At 33.4% G+C, this 20,473-nt stretch overlaps 1 protein-coding gene and 1 long non-coding RNA gene across 4 annotated transcripts in view; one reads left to right on the forward strand and one right to left on the reverse strand.

The window, feature by feature from the left end:
- LOC146998582 (lupus La protein homolog) overlaps positions 1-8,077 on the forward strand; it is a 62,648-nt gene extending 54,571 nt beyond the window's left edge. For all 3 annotated transcript variants that reach the window (XM_085811137.1, XM_085811136.1, XM_085811138.1), the window contains one exon: positions 7,650-8,077. In XM_085811137.1, the coding sequence (XP_085667263.1) occupies positions 7,650-7,975 (326 nt within the window). In that variant the 3' untranslated portion in view covers positions 7,976-8,077. The remainder of the gene's footprint in view (positions 1-7,649) is intronic.
- Positions 8,078-12,815: 4,738 nt separating this feature from the next.
- Positions 12,816-20,473, reverse strand: part of LOC146998583 (uncharacterized) — a 140,574-nt gene continuing 132,916 nt past the window's right edge. Inside the window, exon 2 of the long non-coding RNA XR_015039561.1 lies at positions 12,816-18,165. This is a non-coding gene — a long non-coding RNA (uncharacterized LOC146998583). The remainder of the gene's footprint in view (positions 18,166-20,473) is intronic.

Here is a 20,473-nt window from a genome sequence, read left to right on the forward strand (position 1 = left end):
CTTTGCCATTAACTCAACACACCAACACCTCCATTTGTATCACTCATAACTCAAAAATGAGTATCCTCAGAACGTTGAAATTTTTTATGTAGAACTGCTATAACATGTAGATGTGCACCTATATTTTGGTTGCAATTGGCCGCACCAAAAGTGTGTGTGAACCACTTTATTACTCGGCTCAGTAAGCTCAGTTTCTTTATTCTTATTTTATTTTTTCCAAAAGAAACAAAGGTTTTTCAAAGGTGCTTGTGAGAGCAAATACAAAACTGAAAATTTTTTAAAAATTTAACTGAGTGAGGCATTTGCGAGCAATGTTCTGAATGGGTGATGTCATAGTTCAGATTATAGTTTAATAAAGGAAAAGTACTTAAGTATAAGTATTGCAGTCACAACGAAAGGTGACAAAAGACCCATCTAAGTTCTTCAGAGACCAGCAGGTTATCTGCTTGACTGGACAGTTCAGATCAAGCACTGAGAACTGAGGCTCTCTCCAGTTTTATATACTTTTCCGTTGGCTGTTGAGAAATTTCCAGTACCTTCGATTTCCCGAAATTGCTGAAAGCCATACATAGTTATACAGGGACCAGACCAAAATGCCTTGAAATAGTCGCCAAATTTGGCAATTTTTTGCCAAAGCTGTTGCCTGCTTGGCACTACATTTACCTGAAATGTTTGTAAATTGTGTATTTTTTGCTTTAAATATGATTGAATTATGTTGTTCTGGTTAAGATTTTTATGCCTTTACCTGCATGCAGTAATTGCGGAATTATAAACAATAGAAAAGTTTTTTAAGTGCGGCTAAGCCTACTTTTTTATTACCATAGCGGCCATGTTTGTTTACATTTGAAACTTGGCAGAATAGTGGATTTGTTGCCAATCTAGGAAAAATAAGCTTCGCAACAACAAAGATAATGCTTTCATTTATTATTGCGAATTAAATCACGTTTAATCTATTCTGGAATTTATTCGAGGAAATAAGAGTTTATATCGTAATTCTTAATATAGATATTTTGAGTTTTTATGTATTTTTGCCTTGTCGTGAAGGGAGAACTGAATTAATTGAATGAGAAATACTGAATTGTCTGTGGAAAAACTTTTTTTATGTTTAATTTCTTTTATGCGTTGTTTTAGATTTGTTATAGTATTTGAATAGAACATGTGGCAACACTTAAATAATTATTCAGATACATAAATTTTGTGCATTCTGAGTTGTAATAAAATGAATGAAATGTAACGCTCTTAAACGAACCTAAGGTTCAGAGTGTCACCATGATAAATAAATAAAGTGAATTTTAAAAAGCGCATTTATTCTTTGTGGTTTATGTGCTATTGACAAAGTAGATTTATTTCAATCCAATAAGTTTAAATGAAATGCAAGAAAAAGTGCGTACAATTTAATATTCCGTGCAAGGAAGTTGTGGTGTACACATCAGAGTTTTGAGGTCATGGTCTAATCCATGACCAACTGCATATGGCTAATATAAGTGTTTTCTATGAATTATAGCTCTTTTGCTAAATTTAACCTATCTGCTAAATGACAGTGGTTTGCCAATACTTAAAATGTTGCCTACTTCATTGTGATTTACCTATGTTTCTCTCCCTAAAAGCAATTCACATAAAGTTGAATGACTAGATGTCTTAAGAATCTTAAATGTTGGAATTTACCATGACATGTTGCCTTAAATTCTGTTTATGATTATGTGATATATTAATGTATAAATACTTCCTTGTTTGCAGTATATATATATATATATAGACGTTGCAATAAATGCATACTTTAACCTTTTCGCGACAGCGCATCTTCGTTTAAGACGCTCGTGCGGGACGGAGGTTTTGCATCGCTAAGCCTAATTTTATAACAATCGGAAGAAAAAAAAAAGTTTCGCTTCTAGCATCGTAATTTTTGTTATCATTTTAGATTATTACTTGAGCTCTTGTGTATGTTAAAATTAGCATTTAATAATTTTTTTTTTTTTTTTATTTTACATGAAAATATACTTAAAAAATTGCTTATCATGTAAAATAATTTTCGGAAGCACTTTTCACATTATTCCAAAGTTTTAATTGATAAAATCCATCAATAAAGTTTAAATTTAATAAAACAACACAATAAAGACTATTTACAGTAAGAAGTATCAATTTAAAATAAAGACTGAGTGTGGTAAATCTCAAAGCACGAAGAAGTATAACTTTGTAACTCTTAGAAAAGGTACCACTTTCTAACTCTTTAGAAAATGAATCATCACTCTCATGTGCGTTAATAAATGGTTCATTGACCATACGAGAGTATTCTTCTTCTAATAAATAGCGCCTTCCCGCCATAATAGACTGGAGGTGAGTCTTTCGGAAATAAAAAGACAAGAAACAGAAATATATCTAAAGGCAATGCAAAACGTAACAATACCCCACATACTAACCCTAAAAGACCATACATAGTAAAGGAAAAAATAGAATTAAAAAAGGAATTGGATATAAATCAGACACGCGAATGTTTACATTAGCACGCAGCGATTTAAAGAGTTTTACGCTCCCCCCCCCCACTCGCAAGAGCTGATGAGTAAAATACCAAAGTCAAGCAGAATATATAAAACTCAAGATCAGGAACCTAAAACTGTGTTCATTTCAAAAGTATTGGACATCGGATGCCATCTAGTGGCCTTCAGAAAAACGTTCCAGCTTAAAATGCGTATACGCATCACCCGTCCTCTTAATGCAATATCTAGCAATGTGTGGATGGGACGCCCAGCTGTAAGAGATGTTCTTAGGGAATGCGTATATGGGATACCCATCCTGAAAGGGTTAAAAAGAAAGTAATTTTTTTCAAATATCAGGAATGGTTTGGATGGAATATCAAGACCACTCTAGTCCCACTTGTTTGAAGTTCTTTTGCATGATTAAAAGGAAAAAAGGATTTTGTTTGTGGTATTTAATATTGTAGTTTGAAATTAGAACTGTAAATTAGTTTGAAGTTAGAACTGCAAGTTGCAAAATGAAGTGTAGCTTCAAATCTCAAGATGCTAGATGTTTTAGTTGCAAATTACTCTGTGTATTTTTTAAATTGATGTTAAAAATTGCATTTTGCTTGTTTTATTTGTTGCGTAAATGAAATGTAGAAAGTGATGCATCTATTAAAATTAGTTTTTAAGAGAGAGAGGTGAATGTTTTGAAAATATTGCACCATTTGCAGCCATCTAATATTGTTATTAGTTATGGTTGTGTAATTAAAGTATTAAGGTTAAAAAATTTTAAATGTGTGCAAAATTAAAAAACTCTGTGGCGTATTTGCTCATAATGCTGATGACATGCATATGAGTTTTAACACATGCTGACAGTAGTCTATTTTGTAACAAATTATATAGTGTAAGAAAAATTTTACTGTATTCTTTTAAAATTATATTGCAGTCTGTGTTTAAAGGTATTTATGTGGCTCGATTTTGCAATCAGTAATTTGTTAAGTGGCTTTCATATTATGCCTTGAGCATCAGAAGTGATTTAAGAGTTGATGTTAGGCAATAACACTTACGCTGCAATTTGAGGTGCTGTGTCAAGTATTAGACATTCAGAATATTCAAGCTTATCATAAATTTAAGTAAATTGATTGATCACATTAAAAATCTTGGGACATCAGTTTTGACTATACTAACAGTATTTCTGCCCTATTTTTAATATTGTAGTAGCTCTCATATGACTAACAGTATATCTGTCCTGTTTTAATGGTTGAAATGTCTTAGTGTCTGATATTATTTCAATCTTATTTCTAGTAGCAGATTTTTTTTTAAACTGAGAATTAAAAAAAATAATAAATGTTGCAATGGAGAAATAATATTTAAAAAACTGATATATGTATAATACTTAAATTGCTGTGCAAAATACTATATAATATATTATATAGATACCTCCACCAGATATTTACTGAGCTAAAATAACAATGATAATGGATGAAATCTAAAACGTATTAGGTGGGTAGCAAATAAAAATTTATTCCTGATATTTTGATCTGAATATGGCAACCATTTCTTAAAAATCTGATTGAAAGGATGTCTAAAATGTGTATTTTAACTAATGGATTTGTAAAAAAATAGAATGTGATTAGGAGGCTAGATAATAAAGAGAAATAGACACATGTGTAGAGATCTAAAATATCTCAAGATGTAATTTTCTGAATAAAAGTGGCTCAGATACAAGTAATGTATCAAACTAGGACCAAAAAAATGTTCTAAGCTACGACCAAAAATTTTTGTTCAAACTAGGACCCAAGGTTTTAAGCATGTTAAAATCTGAAGCGGTAATTCATGTTGTAGTTCTAGCATCACCAAGATTTGTTTTATATACAAATGTGATGGAATTATATTGAGTAGCTAGTCTGACCCATATAGCTTTGATTTCTGAAAGAAACTAGACTGAGGCTAGTCATCCCCATGTGAAGTTTTTTAGAAGTACAGTAGATGCAGCTCTGCTCTGGTGGCCCATGATGCTTGTCATCATTACATGCTATAGGTATCAAAATAACCATGAAATTAAAAGCAGTTTCGTGGTGTGGTAGATATAATTAATTGGATTTAAATTTGATTGAATGTGTGTGGGAGGCACTTGGAATTACATCACTGCAGTCCTTATTTAATACTTTGTTTGAGCTTCATAATTGTGAATTCACTTTATGACGGCTGGTACTCATGGACAGTCTACTCAAACAGAAAAATAACTGAAAGACTTCTGTTTGTGTTGTGAGTATCCAAATTGGGTATACTAAAATTTTTCACTAATTTTATTTTTGTAATTTTCAAAATAGAATTTTTCTTAATTTAATTCCTGTTTGGTATCATAGCTGCTAGCTTTCTCGGTTTTTAATTTTTTAACGTTTACTAAGGCAAATTTATTGCATTGCCTAATGAATGAATTTCAAAATATTTTTTCATATTGAATTTTACTTCACCTGAATTGTGTTGTATTTTAATCATATTTTATAATCTTTTTAATGCCATTTGAACTGAGCTGTCATAATACCTGTAGAATTTTATATGAAGATTAAAGCAAAGCCCCTCTGTGATTAATTTTGTTTTACTTCAGAATATAGTACATTATAAAGTTTATCCTTACAAATCTATGTACATGAATTATTCATTTTATTTTTATCATTTTAAAAGTGCTTTGATAAATAAAAGCTTTCCTTTCTCACTCGTGATGTTCTCAGTATAAATATATAAAACCATTAAAAGGTTGAAATTACCCACAGATCATAAAATTAAGGATATCTAAATAAATGTTAATATAATTTATAATCAGAATCATATTATTAATATTTCAATAACTTGAGCTATTTATTATAAAGGAAATTTAAGTATGTTTGAAGTTCCTTTGAAATAGCATGACCACACAACATGAAAAACCGTGTTTTTGAGATTTCAAGTAGGCAGTTAGGCAATGTTCTTATATTATTTTTTGAGTTACTGCAGTATAAGATTTCTTCATAGTTTTCTTAATTATTTTCACTCATTTTAGTATATCTGTTAAAGTAGCTTGACCCTATTTTAGCATTTTTTAGATTAAAATAATTGTATTTTGTATGTTCTTAAATGATAATTTAATATTGTTAGTATATTTTACAATAGTTTTAAGAATAAGAATTTATTTTGGCTGTGTGTTGCTTTGCTAAATAATTCTTCCAAAATTACTTTTCATTTTTTTAAAGCACACCTTGCAACCAACCTGTATTGATATTGATAGGTTTATTGGTTGCATAGTTAGTGCTAAAGTAAAAATATCTGTGATTCTTTTTGCTCATTAGGCGTAAGAACAGCTTTTGAGTTATTACACATGGTGACAATATAAAATATTTGGACAAACTGTGAAATCTATTGCACTGCATATAGAGTGTTTGTTTTCCTAGAGCTTGGTATCAGTATCATATTGCAGTAGACATCTTAGATTCCAAAATATAAATTGTGATCGTAGTGTACAGAGTTGATGCCTTTTTTCGGCAAGTAGTAGCGGTTGAATATTAAATTGCATCACTATGAATGCTAGTTATCTATTTTTCCTGCACTTCTGCTTTTTAACTCGTAAAAAATTGTGTAATTATATTTTATTAATTTTGTTCTGGATAGATGCTGAACCTTTATATCAATTTAGAACATTTTTTATTAAAAAGTTTATATATATCACATTTTGCTTGTAAAACAAACCATTTTGGGGAAAAAACAGTACTAATCATCAATATCTGATAATATATATATAGATATGATGTAATAGTTTTTATAATAGTGTAATATTTCTATTTTCTGTTAGTTTCTGAATAGCTTTTCTATTATATAAGATTTGATAATGGTATCTGTGCCCATAAATTTCAGTATTTGAATCAGTTTCAGTTATTTAGTAAAATTTATGTTTATTTTATTTTTTATTTATTTTTTTTTTTTTCTATACTATAGTTTCGGGTATTTTCAATTTACTTTATTCCTATGACAAAGAGTACTTTTCTTCGTAATGTTATCAGATGAGTTGTAGAATTATAGCTCATTCTATTAAATGTTATTTGCAGCTTTTGAAACCTTTATTGATTGTGAAAATATTAAATGTAGGTATTTAAACAATGTTCTCTTTTTGTTCAAATAAGTTTTTTTGTCCTTATGTACTGTATTTTCCAGCTACATGTTTTAAGTATATTCGCTGTATAACGTGCACCCAGTTCTTCACAAAGAAACTTCAAAGATACGTGTGCAACACTCTTATCCTTTTAGGTCACTTATTCGAAGATTTGTCTTAAACTTTCAAACGATGGTTTACCGAATTGACAAGCGATATATGTGTGAGGGTTAAACACTTGAGGGAGTAAATGTTCCTGTAAAGAGGGTGGATTGTATTTGTATTTGATGCAGGTGTCCAAAAGAATGCTATTGTAGGGTTTCAAGAAAGGGGGATATAATTTGGAGTAAGTATACACGTCCAGCCTGAATGAAGTGAGATTAAGGAGTGAGATGTTTTCTCTTTTTGTAGTCATTTGAAGCCATGATTTTAAGTGAAAATCAAAGGCTTTAGTAAATTGCTTTAGCTTTAGTTGAAATACAGTTGTTCTAGTGCCCCTTTTAGTAGTAAATATGGCCCCCGTGAAAAGAAGCAAACACAGCGCTGGTTTCAAATGCAAAGCCATTAATTTTGTAAAAGAAAATGAAAATCGTGCTGCAGAAAGGGTGTTTGGTGTTGGTAAAAGATGGAACAGATGATTATTATTATTTATTTATTGATCAGAGTAATAATGATGGTGTAAATGAAACATAATTTGATAATGTGCCTGAAGTTATAATGAGTGATGAACTTTCATGTTATCCAATAATTAAAATTTTTAAGTTCATAAGGTATGTTATTTCTTTTAAATAAACAGCATTTAGATACATCTAGAAATCTTAATTTTTAATACTCATTCCTTATTTTTAAATATGTCATTTTTATACTCGATGTATAACGTCCACCTGCAAATGTCGATCTTATCAATACAAAAGTATTGAAAGTGCTGTGATATACACCGAAATGTATGGTATATATGGGGGTAGTGTTTAATCTTAAAGCGTAGTTATGCATATGAAAAGAAAAATTAAATTTTCAACAAACAATATAGCTTTATATTTTTAATGCTAAAGAAATTTTTTTATTAGATGGAAATGCAGAGGAGCCGAATGAAAAAAAATCAAAAACTGATGGTTCTGCTGAAGTTACAGAATCTAATTCAGATGAGCCTAAACAGAAAACAAAAGGTGAAGATTCTGATAAGGTTGCAGAAAGTAATTCAAAGGAGCCTGAACAGAAGACAAAAGGTGGGGATTCTGATAAGGTTGCAGAATCTAATTCAGAGCCAACACATAAAAAAAGAAAAGCTGAAGATTCCGAGCAAATTGCTGAAACTAATTCTGAGGAACCAAGGTCTAAAAAGGGCAAGACCCAGGATTCTAATGTTACAGAAACTTCCCAAGTAAAGGAATAATGGAATAACTTTCCATGAGGAACATTGTTCCTAGTTCATCTAGTTATTACTAGATGACTCTTGCTTATTTTATTTGAGGAATCTGTATATATTTGTTGTAATGACAGAAGAAAAGTTTATTTTTCATTTTTTTTAATTAAACGATTAAAGTACGATTTTCTTAATGAAATTTTTCTGCCAAGTTCTTTTATTCATTAAACTCTTGAAGTATTAATTTTTGTCAGTTTAAATAATTTTCATGTTTTTATTATTTTGTTACAAAACACTAAGTGAAACCATTTTATGATTAATGTACATTATATATTTGAATATTTTAATAAATATGTATTTACAGCCTCTTTTCCATATCTATTCATCATATATGTAATTGTGTATGTGTGAATTAAACTGTTTCAGTCTTTAAATTTTTGAGTAACAAATTGTTATCATTCGTTTTCAAAAAATTTGAAAACTGTTCATTTTTTACTTTTATTAATAATTTCTTTTTTCATTTTTCAAAATCCAACTTTTTCAAAAATGTACATATGTGATCCCATAAATAAACTGTTTAAAAATTATTTGAAATATGTATATGTTTGTGTACATAAAAAAATAAAACTTTTGTGCAGTTTCATGTTTTGTTTTGATATTAAAAATTTTTAATTATTTTTCAGCCGTAAATTAACATTTTCAATAGCACACTGTTTCTAATATAAGATATTTTTAGGGTACTTAATTTTGTTCTAGCTTATTTCTGTTGTCCTTTTCTTGGTGTGTGTGAATGAAACTAATCTGTTTATACATATTTTTGATGTAATTCATTTAAACTTATTTCCTCAAATTATTGTAATTTAATTAACTGATCCCTGGAGGCAACATGAAAATGACATCAGAAACAGAAAATTTTGAAATTTTCCATACCTCACAACTTATGCAAATGACTAATAGCCTCTGTGCCATCCTATGTTGGGAAAGCCTTTTTATAGTCCAGGAGTTCTCAAACTTTTGAAATTTTGTACTATATAAATATGGAACAAAAATTTATGTGCCACCATAAAACTCTTTAAATTTATATTAATTATATTTGTAAATGAAATTTTTACATTACAATAAAATGTAAATAAGTATACTAGAGTGTCCTTATGATTCTTGGAAATCGTAACATTGGGAAATTGAAGCACTTGGAAAGTCGTCATTTGAACATTAAAGCTAGAGTCGTAAAAGTCAAAAACTTGAAGATTGAAACAAAATATTAAAAGAGGCACAATTTTACATTTATTTTGAACATTCATTTAATTTTTTGTGTAAAAATTGTACCACTAAAAATATTGTAATATACCCACAATTTGAGAACTGGTGGTCTAAGCTGACTATATAAAGGATACAAATTTATGGTCATTGTTTATATCAGGAGTTGTTACAATACACATGCATTACAAAATAAACTATACAATTCCTTTTAACATAGAATCATCATTGAATTCTTGTTATATATAAATTAATTCTAAATAATAAATATAAATTCATTGGAGAAGTGGAACCTTAAAATCGACAGTAAACAGACTTTGAATTCCCTCCTCTCTCTCTCTCTCTCTCTCTCTCTCTCTCTCTCTCTCCTTTTTTTTTTTTTTTTTTGGTCAGGCATTAACCATTTTAAGCTTTGTCAAGTATACTAAGGTCAGAAGCAGTGGCTGTTTTATGGCAGCACCTAATAGGTGGCCACTGTTAGCTCCTATGGATGAGATAGTGTGTACTTTACTGTCTGTACCAGGAATAGTCTCAAAAATCCTACTAAGGCCTAATGAAAAAGGGAATAAATCCTTATCCTTACGTTGCACCATCGTACTTGTTTGTACATTGGATTTCTGAAACTGCCATTTATTGTGCTGTTTTATAGCATGCTACCTGGTGCCAAACTTTGTTGTTCATATCACATTAAATATTCTTGCTGCATTCATCATGAACTTCAATTAGACAAAATACTCTTAAAATTGTTCCTTATTTCAAGTTTTCAAACATGTGCCACTCCACAGACAATCTCTATTCCTTCTGCAGGCTAGTCCAAATTTAAGCATTTTATTTTTGAGATGTGCTAAAAAAAGCTTTGTTGTTTTCAAACCATCACTGGTGTACCAACACAAGAAGCAGTAGTAATATAATTTATTAATATTTTCCCCACTGGTCGATACTTATTAAATTTCATGTAAAGTCTAGGTTTTTTTTTTTTTTTTTTTTTTTTTTTTAAAGTTTTAGATAAATGATTGTCATCTGGCTGTACGGTGAGTTTTGCAGATAATAGATGCCTTTTGCTGGAACAATATTTAAGTACTGTGAGATTAAGTTCTAAGTTTGGTGGTGGTTTCCGACTGTGTTAATGGTAGTAATGCTGGACAGGAATGCTATATTAGTGGAAAATGCTTTCAAAACAATGAAATATGTCTTCTCTTTTGTATTTTACAAGGGGCATTGCGAAAAAACTTTGTACTTTCTTAGCAAATTTAAACAGCCAAATTTTCCCATAATATTTGTTTTATATTGTTGCGTGCTTATGGGGTCATAATGGATTGAATGCACACAGAACCGATGATGCTTAATAAAATCTATTTTTCCCGAAAGAAACGAAGGTTTTTCAAAGGTGCTTATGAGAGCAAATACAAAACTGAAAATTTTTTGAAAAGTTAACTGAGTGAGGCAGTGGTGAGAAATTGTGACGTCAAAAAACAGATTATAACTATAATCTTATATTGCAGTCACGACGAAAGGTGACAAAAGACCTATCTAAATTCTTCAAAGACCAATAGGTTATCTGCTTGACTGGAGAGTCCAGAACTGATCCTTTCTCCAGTTTTATATAAAACTGGAGCCGACTTCTTCGTCGGCTGTTGAGAAATTTTCAGTACCTTCGATTTCCCAAAATTGCTTAAATCCATACAGGGACTGGACCAAAATGTCTTGAAATAGTTGCCAAATTTGGCGATATTTTGCCAAAGCCATCACGAGCTTGTCACTACATTTACCTGAATATTAAATGAACCTCTCCGTGTAATCACTTTACTGGTGGAGCTTCGTTTTCTTGAAGCATTTCATGTTACTTATACAAGAGATATTACAGTTGCCAGCAACTGTCATGAAAAAATTGCAAAATACTACATTATGGCAAATCACCAGATGTGGGTGGTTCATAAGGAACTCTGCAATCCACGAGGAATTTAAAATTCTGCACATAAAAAAATTTATGGTAAAAATTGCCAAAAGATTTTTTGAAAATATCCACAATACGGAAAATGATAGTATCCCAGAATTAGATTATGATTTTAACTTAATCAACTATACCAAAAGACCTGGATCGCTAGTTAGAGCACTAACATAATTGCCTTGTTAATACTTGTTATGGCTTCTTATTCGTTAAGTACTCAACTATAGTAATATTAATCGACTAAAAACTGCCCTTTTGTTTGCATTTTTTAATTGCCTGTTAATTAAGTTTAAAACAATTTTATTCATTTATTTTCCTACCAAAATTAACTCTGCTATAGAACATTGACCCTGCCCCACCTTTGGCTCAATTTATCACTAAATTTATGTATGGCTCTGAACCCCTGCCCCCTATTATGCCTGCAAATAGTCGCTCTGCACTGTGCCTGTGCGCCTTCAATCTCTTTCCAGATGCCGATCACCTGATGGGACTCCATCTCCTACTCTTAGCTGTGGCTTCACCAGCTACGAACTCGGACACTCAGCGACTTCTACGTGGCTCACGAGGTAACTGATTCTTCAATCGACTTGAATTATCACCACACATGCTCTCAAGCAGATAGAACTTTGAACTATGGAAATATGAACTGTTGACTGACTTCTCGTCACATATGCCACAATTGTAAATTCTGCTTACCTCTTCAATAAGTCAACTGGTATAATTGCTTTCACTTCATTCTAATCGTAAAATGCTATGCTTATAAAACGATATGCCACAAAGACTATTTCACGTGCTATACACATGAGCCTGGAAATGATGTATGACTTCGTCACCTCCTAAAAAACTACAGTTTTGTGTATAATTTCTCTAAAATTATTTATATGTGTAAGAAATTCTTAAAATTGCTGCCCCCTGCCCAAGGACTGCACATCCCAAGCAATACAATCCCTTTTAAGGAAGCCACACTTACAACTAAGGAAAATTAATGCATTACTAAAATATTAATTTCAGTAATTAATGTATAAAAAATCAATAAATAAAGGTGTGAATTTCCAAATTTATGTACACAGAGGATCATGGTCTATTTACATTATACACATTATGTGGTTTACGTACTATGGCAATAGTAAGGTGTTAGGCTGCCCAAATGAACAACTTTAGGCTTAGAATTTTGTTACTTCCAGATTCGAATTACGACGTCCATCAGCCTATTTAGAGCTGAGTGAGGACCGTTTCAGGGTGACTAGGAGGAAGTATTTCCGTCGAATGGGATTCCATAACCACACCTTAGCACCTTCGTTGAATTAACCCATTCCCTGCCATGATCCCCATATGGGGATCGCCTACATTTGTATACGTTGTGACGTCATGCTGCACCTGGGTGGTGCCTTACGGGTGGGCATGCTTTCCTGAAGATTGCAACTAAGAGTAGAAATCTTAAGCTGCAGTGAAACAAGTTAAGTTTCATGTGTCACCAGGGCTACATTTGTTTACAGTACAGCTAATTTTCCTTAGCTTAACAACCAGTGTTAATGACTGAAATCATTAACACTGGTTTCATTGCAAACTCACAATTAATAATGTTTACACCACCTTTACACCCATAACTCATAAATGATCAATGTCAGAAATTTAGCTTTTCCAGCCAGTAAACAAATACGTGGACTCAGTTGAGCTCACGAGTTTATTTTTCTTTCTCTCTCGTTACTTTTCACGAGAAAAATAATACGGTTATTTTCAAAGCACAAAAAAGTTACTTAGGAACAATTATTTTTTGTTGTACTGAATTTCCCTTGATTCTTGGTAAGTAATTAATGTATTTATATATTATTTAACCTCATACTGTAATTTGGATGGGTATAATGAACCTAGATATATCGATCCCCATTTGGGGATCATGGCTGATACTGACTAAAATTGTAAAAAAAAAAAAAAAAAAATGTTTTTCTTTTTTTTTTTTCCAGGAAATGTTGCGTAAAAGATATCTTTCTTTAAGAGAAATTGTAAATTCTGATGATTTTTTTGCATCTGGCGATGACGACGATAATAGCCCCATAGATATTGTTGAAATTCCACCAGAGTGGGTTGATGAGATTTCAGATAATGACATGGATGATGAAGAACCATTTGATGTTTCCGGGTGTGTTGAAATTCACCGTGTGGCAGGATTTGAGGAAAATAGTTTAGTGAATGCAACTGAATCTTCAGCAAATGAAGTAACAAAAGTACCGGCTTACCACCTGCTAAAAAGAGAAACGTATTGACTTCCAATTGGAAAAAGAAGTAACCTAAGTACTCGAAACTATATGAAAATTCTGACGTTATAGAGACAAGGCGAAATAATGTCATTAGAAAACTCAGGGAAAAATCCCCGGTAGAGTGTTTTGAAATACCTTTTGATAATGAAACTGTCACCTGTATTATCCAGCAGTCTGTAATATGTGGCAGACAGAAAAACAATCAGCAGTTTCAACTTTCTAATAACTGCCTAAAAAAATTTATTGGAATACTTTTCACTGGCTATCATTCACTTCCGCAAGAACAATTATATTAGTGTGAAGATGAAGACAGGAACATTCTGTGTGTTAGAGCATGTATGAGTCGGAATAGGTATTTGCAAATTAAACGGTACCTACATATCAGTGACAACTCCGATTTAGAAAGGATTCCACTAGGTGAACGTGATAATCTCTTCAAGATTCGCCCATTGACTGACAAGCTGAATGACAAATTTCAACAATTAGGGGTGTTTTCTGAAAGTTTGAGCATTGCGAACAAATGGTTTGTTACTATGGACATCACTATCTCAAACAATTTATACCTGGTAAGTCAGTGCGATTTTGGTTCAAACAATGGACTATCTGTTGTTCACAGACTGGATATTGTTATCAGACTTAAGTGTATGAAGGCAAATCAAAGAAATTAGGAGATGATGAAAGCATCAGTGGGCTTGAGACATCTGTTGTCCTTCAGATGGTATCTATTCTTCAGAAACCATATGCTCATAAAGCTTATTTCGACAATTTTTTCACAGGATTTTCTCTTATGAAACATTTGCAGGACATTGACGTTAGAGCAACAGGAACTGTTCCATTCAACAGAATGAACAAATGCCCTATTGCAACAGACAAAGAGATAAGGGAAAAAGAACGCGGGGCATATGACTACAGATTTGATTCCCGTAATGAAATTTTAGCTGTCACGTGGAATGACAACATTTGTGTCTAATCATGAAACTATCGATCCAATATCAGAGGTGAAGCGATGGAGTAGAACAGAGAAGAAAGATATTCAAGTACCACAACCCAAACTGATATCAGAATATAACAAATACGTGGGTGGAGTAGACAAGATGGATTGGAATGTTCAAAAATACAGAATCAGAATAAGGAGGAAAAAATGGCATTTTGCTTTGCTTACTAATGCCATCGACGTAACACTGATTAACGACCACGCACTGTATTGTATTTCAAATGATAAAATTTCATTGCTAGATTTTAGGAGGATGGTTGCTAGAGGATATCTTGCTTTATCTTTAGAACTCTCAGATGCAAAAAAGGGTGGAAGGAATTCTTTCACTAAAGCATCAATTAATCGTGTTCCTACTGCTATCAGAACATCTGGTAATCATTATATTGAACGGACCGAAAATGATAAAGAAAATGTGCAGTGTTCAAAACAAATGCAAGAAAACAATGTGGAAAATGTAATGTTAGATTACACGTAGACTGTTTTGAACGCTGGCATTAAAAGTAGATAGTATCAGCCATGATCCCAATTTGGGGATCGGACTTAAATTTAAAATTTCTGAAAAAAAAAATGACGCATTTATGAGAAAAACATGTTTTTCTTATTATTTAGATGTAAACTAACCAAAAAAAAAAAAAAAAAAAATTGATGAAATAAAAATTTGGCAGTTAATGGATTAATGTCCTGTAACTCGTATCGGGTCTTCATCTTCGTCGCCAAGTTAACGCGTTCTCGTGCATCATTTCAAATCGTGAATAGTAATCCTGAATGTATTCCTCAGGCTTAAAGGTGCATCCGGAAGGCGACCAAATAGCTGATTACAGGACAGACATGTCACGACCGAAGAGCATCTGTGGTGGGGAAAGCCGGTAGTCAGGTGGACAGCACTGCGATAGGCGAGTAAGAAGAGGGGTAACTTCTGGTTCCAGTTTTGCTGTTTTCTGGAAACCACCAGCGAGAAGTTGTTAAGGATGGTTCGATCAAAAACCTCTTTGTCATGCTATCTGTTTGCGCATGTATATGTGTCGTTTGAGTTTTATCTATGCCGGGTAGTTTTCCGAGTTATTTAATTACAGCTGAGATAAAATTCCTTCCTTGATCGAAATGTAACTAAAGAGGCACTCCAAACCTGCAAATCGAATGCTGTATTACCTCTGCTACCTGAAGAGGGATCGGATACGCTTCAGGCTATTTTGTGAAGTAATCAATGACAACGCGGATGTATTTGTTGATATTAACAGATCATGGCAGAAGTCCCAGAATATCGAAGGCGATGCGTTCAAAAGGCGCTGTTTCATTGCAACGTTGCAGCTTCTCTCGGTTGCCTTTCTTCGGTTCGTACAGGCAGGGCAATGGTGTTTCTGTTGGGCGATTCTTTCCGATGAAGAATAGTGTGATGTCATATTTCTGGAGTCTGTATCCATCTGGCTATTTGGCCATCGGAATTCTTGAAATTTAAAAGCTATGTCAATGATGCATAATCTGTGCGGCCCAGTAATTTTTTGCTGTAGAGGTAATGGAAATGTTCTACGGCTTTAAATATGGCGAACATCTCCTTTTTTAGTGACATATTAATTCCTTTTTAGTTTAAATAGTCACTTGCTCCCGAATGCTACGACACATTCTTGACAGTTTATTTCTTGGAACAAAACAGCACCGGCATTCTCATTGCAAGCATCCGAGTCAAAAATAAATGGTTTGTCTAACTGACGATAAGGCAGGATTGTCGCTGATGTTACAGTTTCTTTCAGTTTATTCTTCACATTCTTTTTCCAAATAACTTTTTTTAATAACTCCAAACTTCCAAATAACTTTGCTTTCTTTCTGTTAGTTTGTGAAAGGGTCTTGCGATTGAAGAAAAGTCCTTCATAAATCTCTTATACTAGGTGCAAAGCCCAGGAAACTTCTCAGCTGATGAACGTTTTCCGGACGTCTCCAATCTTTAATTGCCGACACCATTTCTGAATCTGTACATATACCACACATTTTGTAGAGATGATATGTACAAGGTAAGTCACTTCCTGTCTGAATAATTTACATTTTTCAGGACTTAAAATTTATATTGGCTCCCTTCAGTTTTTAAAACACCTTCTTAATACTTTTCAAATGCTGTTCCAATCTTTTCCCAACGATAGTGATGTCATTCCAGACAGGCTTCGTTGGAGAAACCTCTCAGAACAGTCTCCATGAGGCGTTTGAATATTGCCGGAGCATTACATGATCCAAGTATCATCACCTTAAACTGCAAAAGTCCTTGTCTGATAGTTCCTCGTTCATCAGAGTGTATCTCTAACTGCCATTACCCTCTTTAAATCAAGCGTCGAAAGCCACTTGCTTCCAGAGAAAGTGTCCAGAATGTCCTTTATTCTAGGAAGAGGGTAGCTGATTTTTCTTATTAATGTCGTTCAGCCGGCGGTAGTGAACGCAAAATCTGTTTGAAATCTATTTGAACCATCTTTCGTTCTGACTAGGACGATGAGAGATCTCCACAGGTTTGCTGAATGCTCAATAACGTCACTTTCTTGCATGCTCTTTAGACTTTTCCTACTTTGTTTAGTAACTGGTAGAAGTTTTGGGTATTTTTTAACTGATGAATGACTTTCCCCGGTCGTATTAATTCTATGCTGTGGTAAACTGGTTCGACCAACATAAGAAGGCTTGCGGGAGAAAACACATTGAAATTCTTGAATGACGTTCTGCAGCACTCCTCTCTTCTTCACTTAGTTGTGGATTCGGCAATAACTCTAATCTTAGGCTGTCCGAAGACACAGACACTGGAGGATTACTGGTTCGTTTAATGCAGGTCACTGGAGTACATGCTACAATCACTTCTCATTTCCTAATGACTCTAGCCTTATCACTTATGTTGGGAACTCTCACTTAGAGCGATTGTGCTCGATAGGTCGATGAGTGCCGAGGCTATTAGTAGTACTCCTTTCGGGCTCTTACAGTTCTTAGGATATTTCATTATGCAATACCGAAAGTTTCTTTTTAGAGCTATGGACCCAGGTAATAAAAATTCTGTTCTTGCTGTTACTCTGTTATCGTCTTCAGCTATGATTTGGTGATAGATTCAACTCCTTTTGCTTTACTTCCAAACAGTGTTACCTCCTTGGAGGCAGAATGAAGTTCATTATTTTTTAAAGTCCAAGGAAAAAATTGTATCCCCTTAGAAAGTCAAATTGAAGTATGCAAGGGTCTGTAACAGCAGCCACATATGCTGCGTGATGGTTGACGGCACTTCCGAACGGGATGCTAACGTTTAACTTTTCATCGATGACGATTTTAACATCGGACACAGTCTGGAGGGTAACTCCGTGCGGCGTCCAGTTGAGTTTACCTTCAACTGTTGATCCAAATCTTTTTGAATGATGGTAACATTGTCTCCTGGAATGATAGTCATATTATAAGGAACTCCAATATGACCATCGATACAGGAGCCAATGCTTATATGTCTCATGACTAAGAGTCTATTACTACCGCCGCTCATTTCAGAAATCTGAAGCGCTTTAATGTTTCCACGGTTTGTCCCGGATTATCTTGTATGCAGGCTTCTTATCGAGTCGTTATGTAAAATAGCTATTTTAAATTTATCCTCGAGTACATGCCGTCCAATGCATTTGTTACAGTGAAAAGGTACGCCAAGAACGGCAAACCCGGAGTCTCTCTTCCACTTCCAAATGTTAGGGGACAAGGGTCCACGCAACCTTGACGACAATGCGTAATGATCCTCATTAGCGCAGAGAGAAATCTTGATGCTTTGGATCTAAGGAAACAAGAAAGGTATTATCAGTTAGAAAATGAATGTATATAGAAAGGGAATCAAAATTTTTTGTTTTAAGAGCACTTTAAGGAATTAAAAAAGGGAGTTTATAAAATCAGCCTTATTCCTCACAAAATCATTTATAATGCAGTTTAATGGGAACAGGAGATTAAATAATTCTGTATGCAAAATTCATCTACAAATTTATATCACGAATAATAAAAACGTGTTTCCCCTTTCATAAATTTATATGTCTTTTATTTTTGACAGTGCGATTCGATTATTTTATTTCATTATCTAAGAGCGTGTGCTTTTTATCCGTGTTATAAAATTGTACATGAATTTTATGAAAGGCTTACTTAATATGTTGATAAAGGTACATGAATTTTGTGAAAAGGCTATACGATAAATTATTTTTTCACCTTTTAGTTTATTTAGGATTTTATCAGTTTTGAACAAAAACTTAATTTATAAAAACTTATTTTTTTAATTTTAGCCTTTAGTCTTAATGAAACGTTATCAGTCAAAGCAGTTGATCGAAAAATCATTTTTCAACAATGACTTTTACTTCCAATAATTCTCTTACCCCAAACAGTCGAAAAATATTTCCGATTTTCAAAAATTCGCCTCAAAATCAGAAATTACGCTAAAACTTTAATATAAAATTTTATTTAAAAGAATATTTTACGCTCTATGCAATGGCACAAATATTAAAATTTTGAGATTTTAGTTTGTTCTTTAAATGGAAATATGCGCAAAAAATCGCTTCAACATTAAATTTAAAAACTGATTGCGAATTTTATAAAACTTGCTTTGCAACATTGTATTATCATCCTCAAACTGTGTGTATACAAAATTTGAAACTCTATAGCTTATCGGGAAGTAGTTTAAAAATCGATGATGATCTTCTGACCATAGCGAGAAACACCACGAGTAATCGCAAATTCTTAAACTCGCATATATAAAGTTTTTGCATGAAAAAGCCTTTCATTCAAATTCTTTTATTAAAATATAAAACTCTACTAATCTCAGTGGCGCAACAGCCCTAGTGGGCCACGGCCTGCAGTGCCCTTTTTCTGCTTTCTTGACCTTTGGGCCCCGATGTGCATCAGCATATGCCCTGGGCAAGTGGTCAGCTTTTCGAAGGATCCCCGGTGTTTAGTCCCTAAGCGAACTTGGTGTAAAGAACGTCTGTGTAAAGAAGGAAAGGCTCCATAGACAGCTGTATGTAAGTACTTACATACAGCTTTGCCATAGACGTAATATAAACCACTTTGTCTTCTACGCCGCTAGAAAAAAAGAGGGAAAATTCGCCAAGGGATTTGGCGACGGAACCTGTTGGCGAGAATTTCCCCCTCTGTGATGTACCGGACCTGACTCCTCCGCGACGTGTACAGGAAATTAAGGAACACGGGTTAAGATGAATAAGAAAATTAGGTGAATTTTCACTTTCACTGGCTGTTGAACTTGCATTATCCATATCGCAGTTTGATGTCTGATTTTATATCCGTCAGAAAATATATATATATATATATATATATGATATATAAATAAATAAAAATAAAAAAATGGAGTCACACAGCTTTAAACTCTTGATAAACGTGACCGTTGAACCTGTTCGAACTTCGACAACAGCCTCGAGTTTTGGAGCTTTTTGGGACAGATATTTCACGCATGTGCAGCTGTTTCCATTTTCGTTCGAAGGGAGCCACTCCTGCTGCTGTGAAGTTTTCCTTCTTAACAATACATATTCTTAGCTTGGTACTCATTTTATCGATCTACTTAAGGCCGAGTTACCCTTGCCGCACCCGCGGATCGAACCCTGGACCTGTGGTGCAGCTGCGCGACGCGCTAGCCTCTTCGCCACCGGGCTTTCTTTAAAATATAGTCTGTGTATTTATTTGAATTAAACAAATCATCGATGGATATTTACCTAACAAGAGAAGACCTTTCTTGGAAGATTAAAGAGAATCTCATTGTATACACGTTATATATGGCAACAACTTTGAAAACACCCATGCGTTCAGGCTATGCCAAGCATGTTAAGCCGTGTCAAACTACCAGTGTTTTGGCACATATGGACTTACAATGCAGTTACTTGCATTTTTGACTGACAAAGAAAGTAATTAATTTCTATTGCTTTTTTCTTACTCTTGCATGTTCTCGTGAGGGGACGAGTGGTTAATAGTGGTAGTAGTAGTTAGTGACTGAGTTCTAGAAGTTTGAGCAGAGCTGGTGTCCACACAAACGTTTGGTTGCTTAAGCGTTTTTCGTGGCTTCGCAAGGTGTATCATGAATACGAATATGGCAG

Source organism: Stegodyphus dumicola, chromosome 2 (assembly GCF_044657685.1).
Source record: "Stegodyphus dumicola isolate Sdum_Otavi_A_Nest chromosome 2, ASM4465768v1".
In the NCBI taxonomy this organism is placed as follows: Eukaryota; Metazoa; Arthropoda; class Arachnida; order Araneae; family Eresidae; genus Stegodyphus; species Stegodyphus dumicola.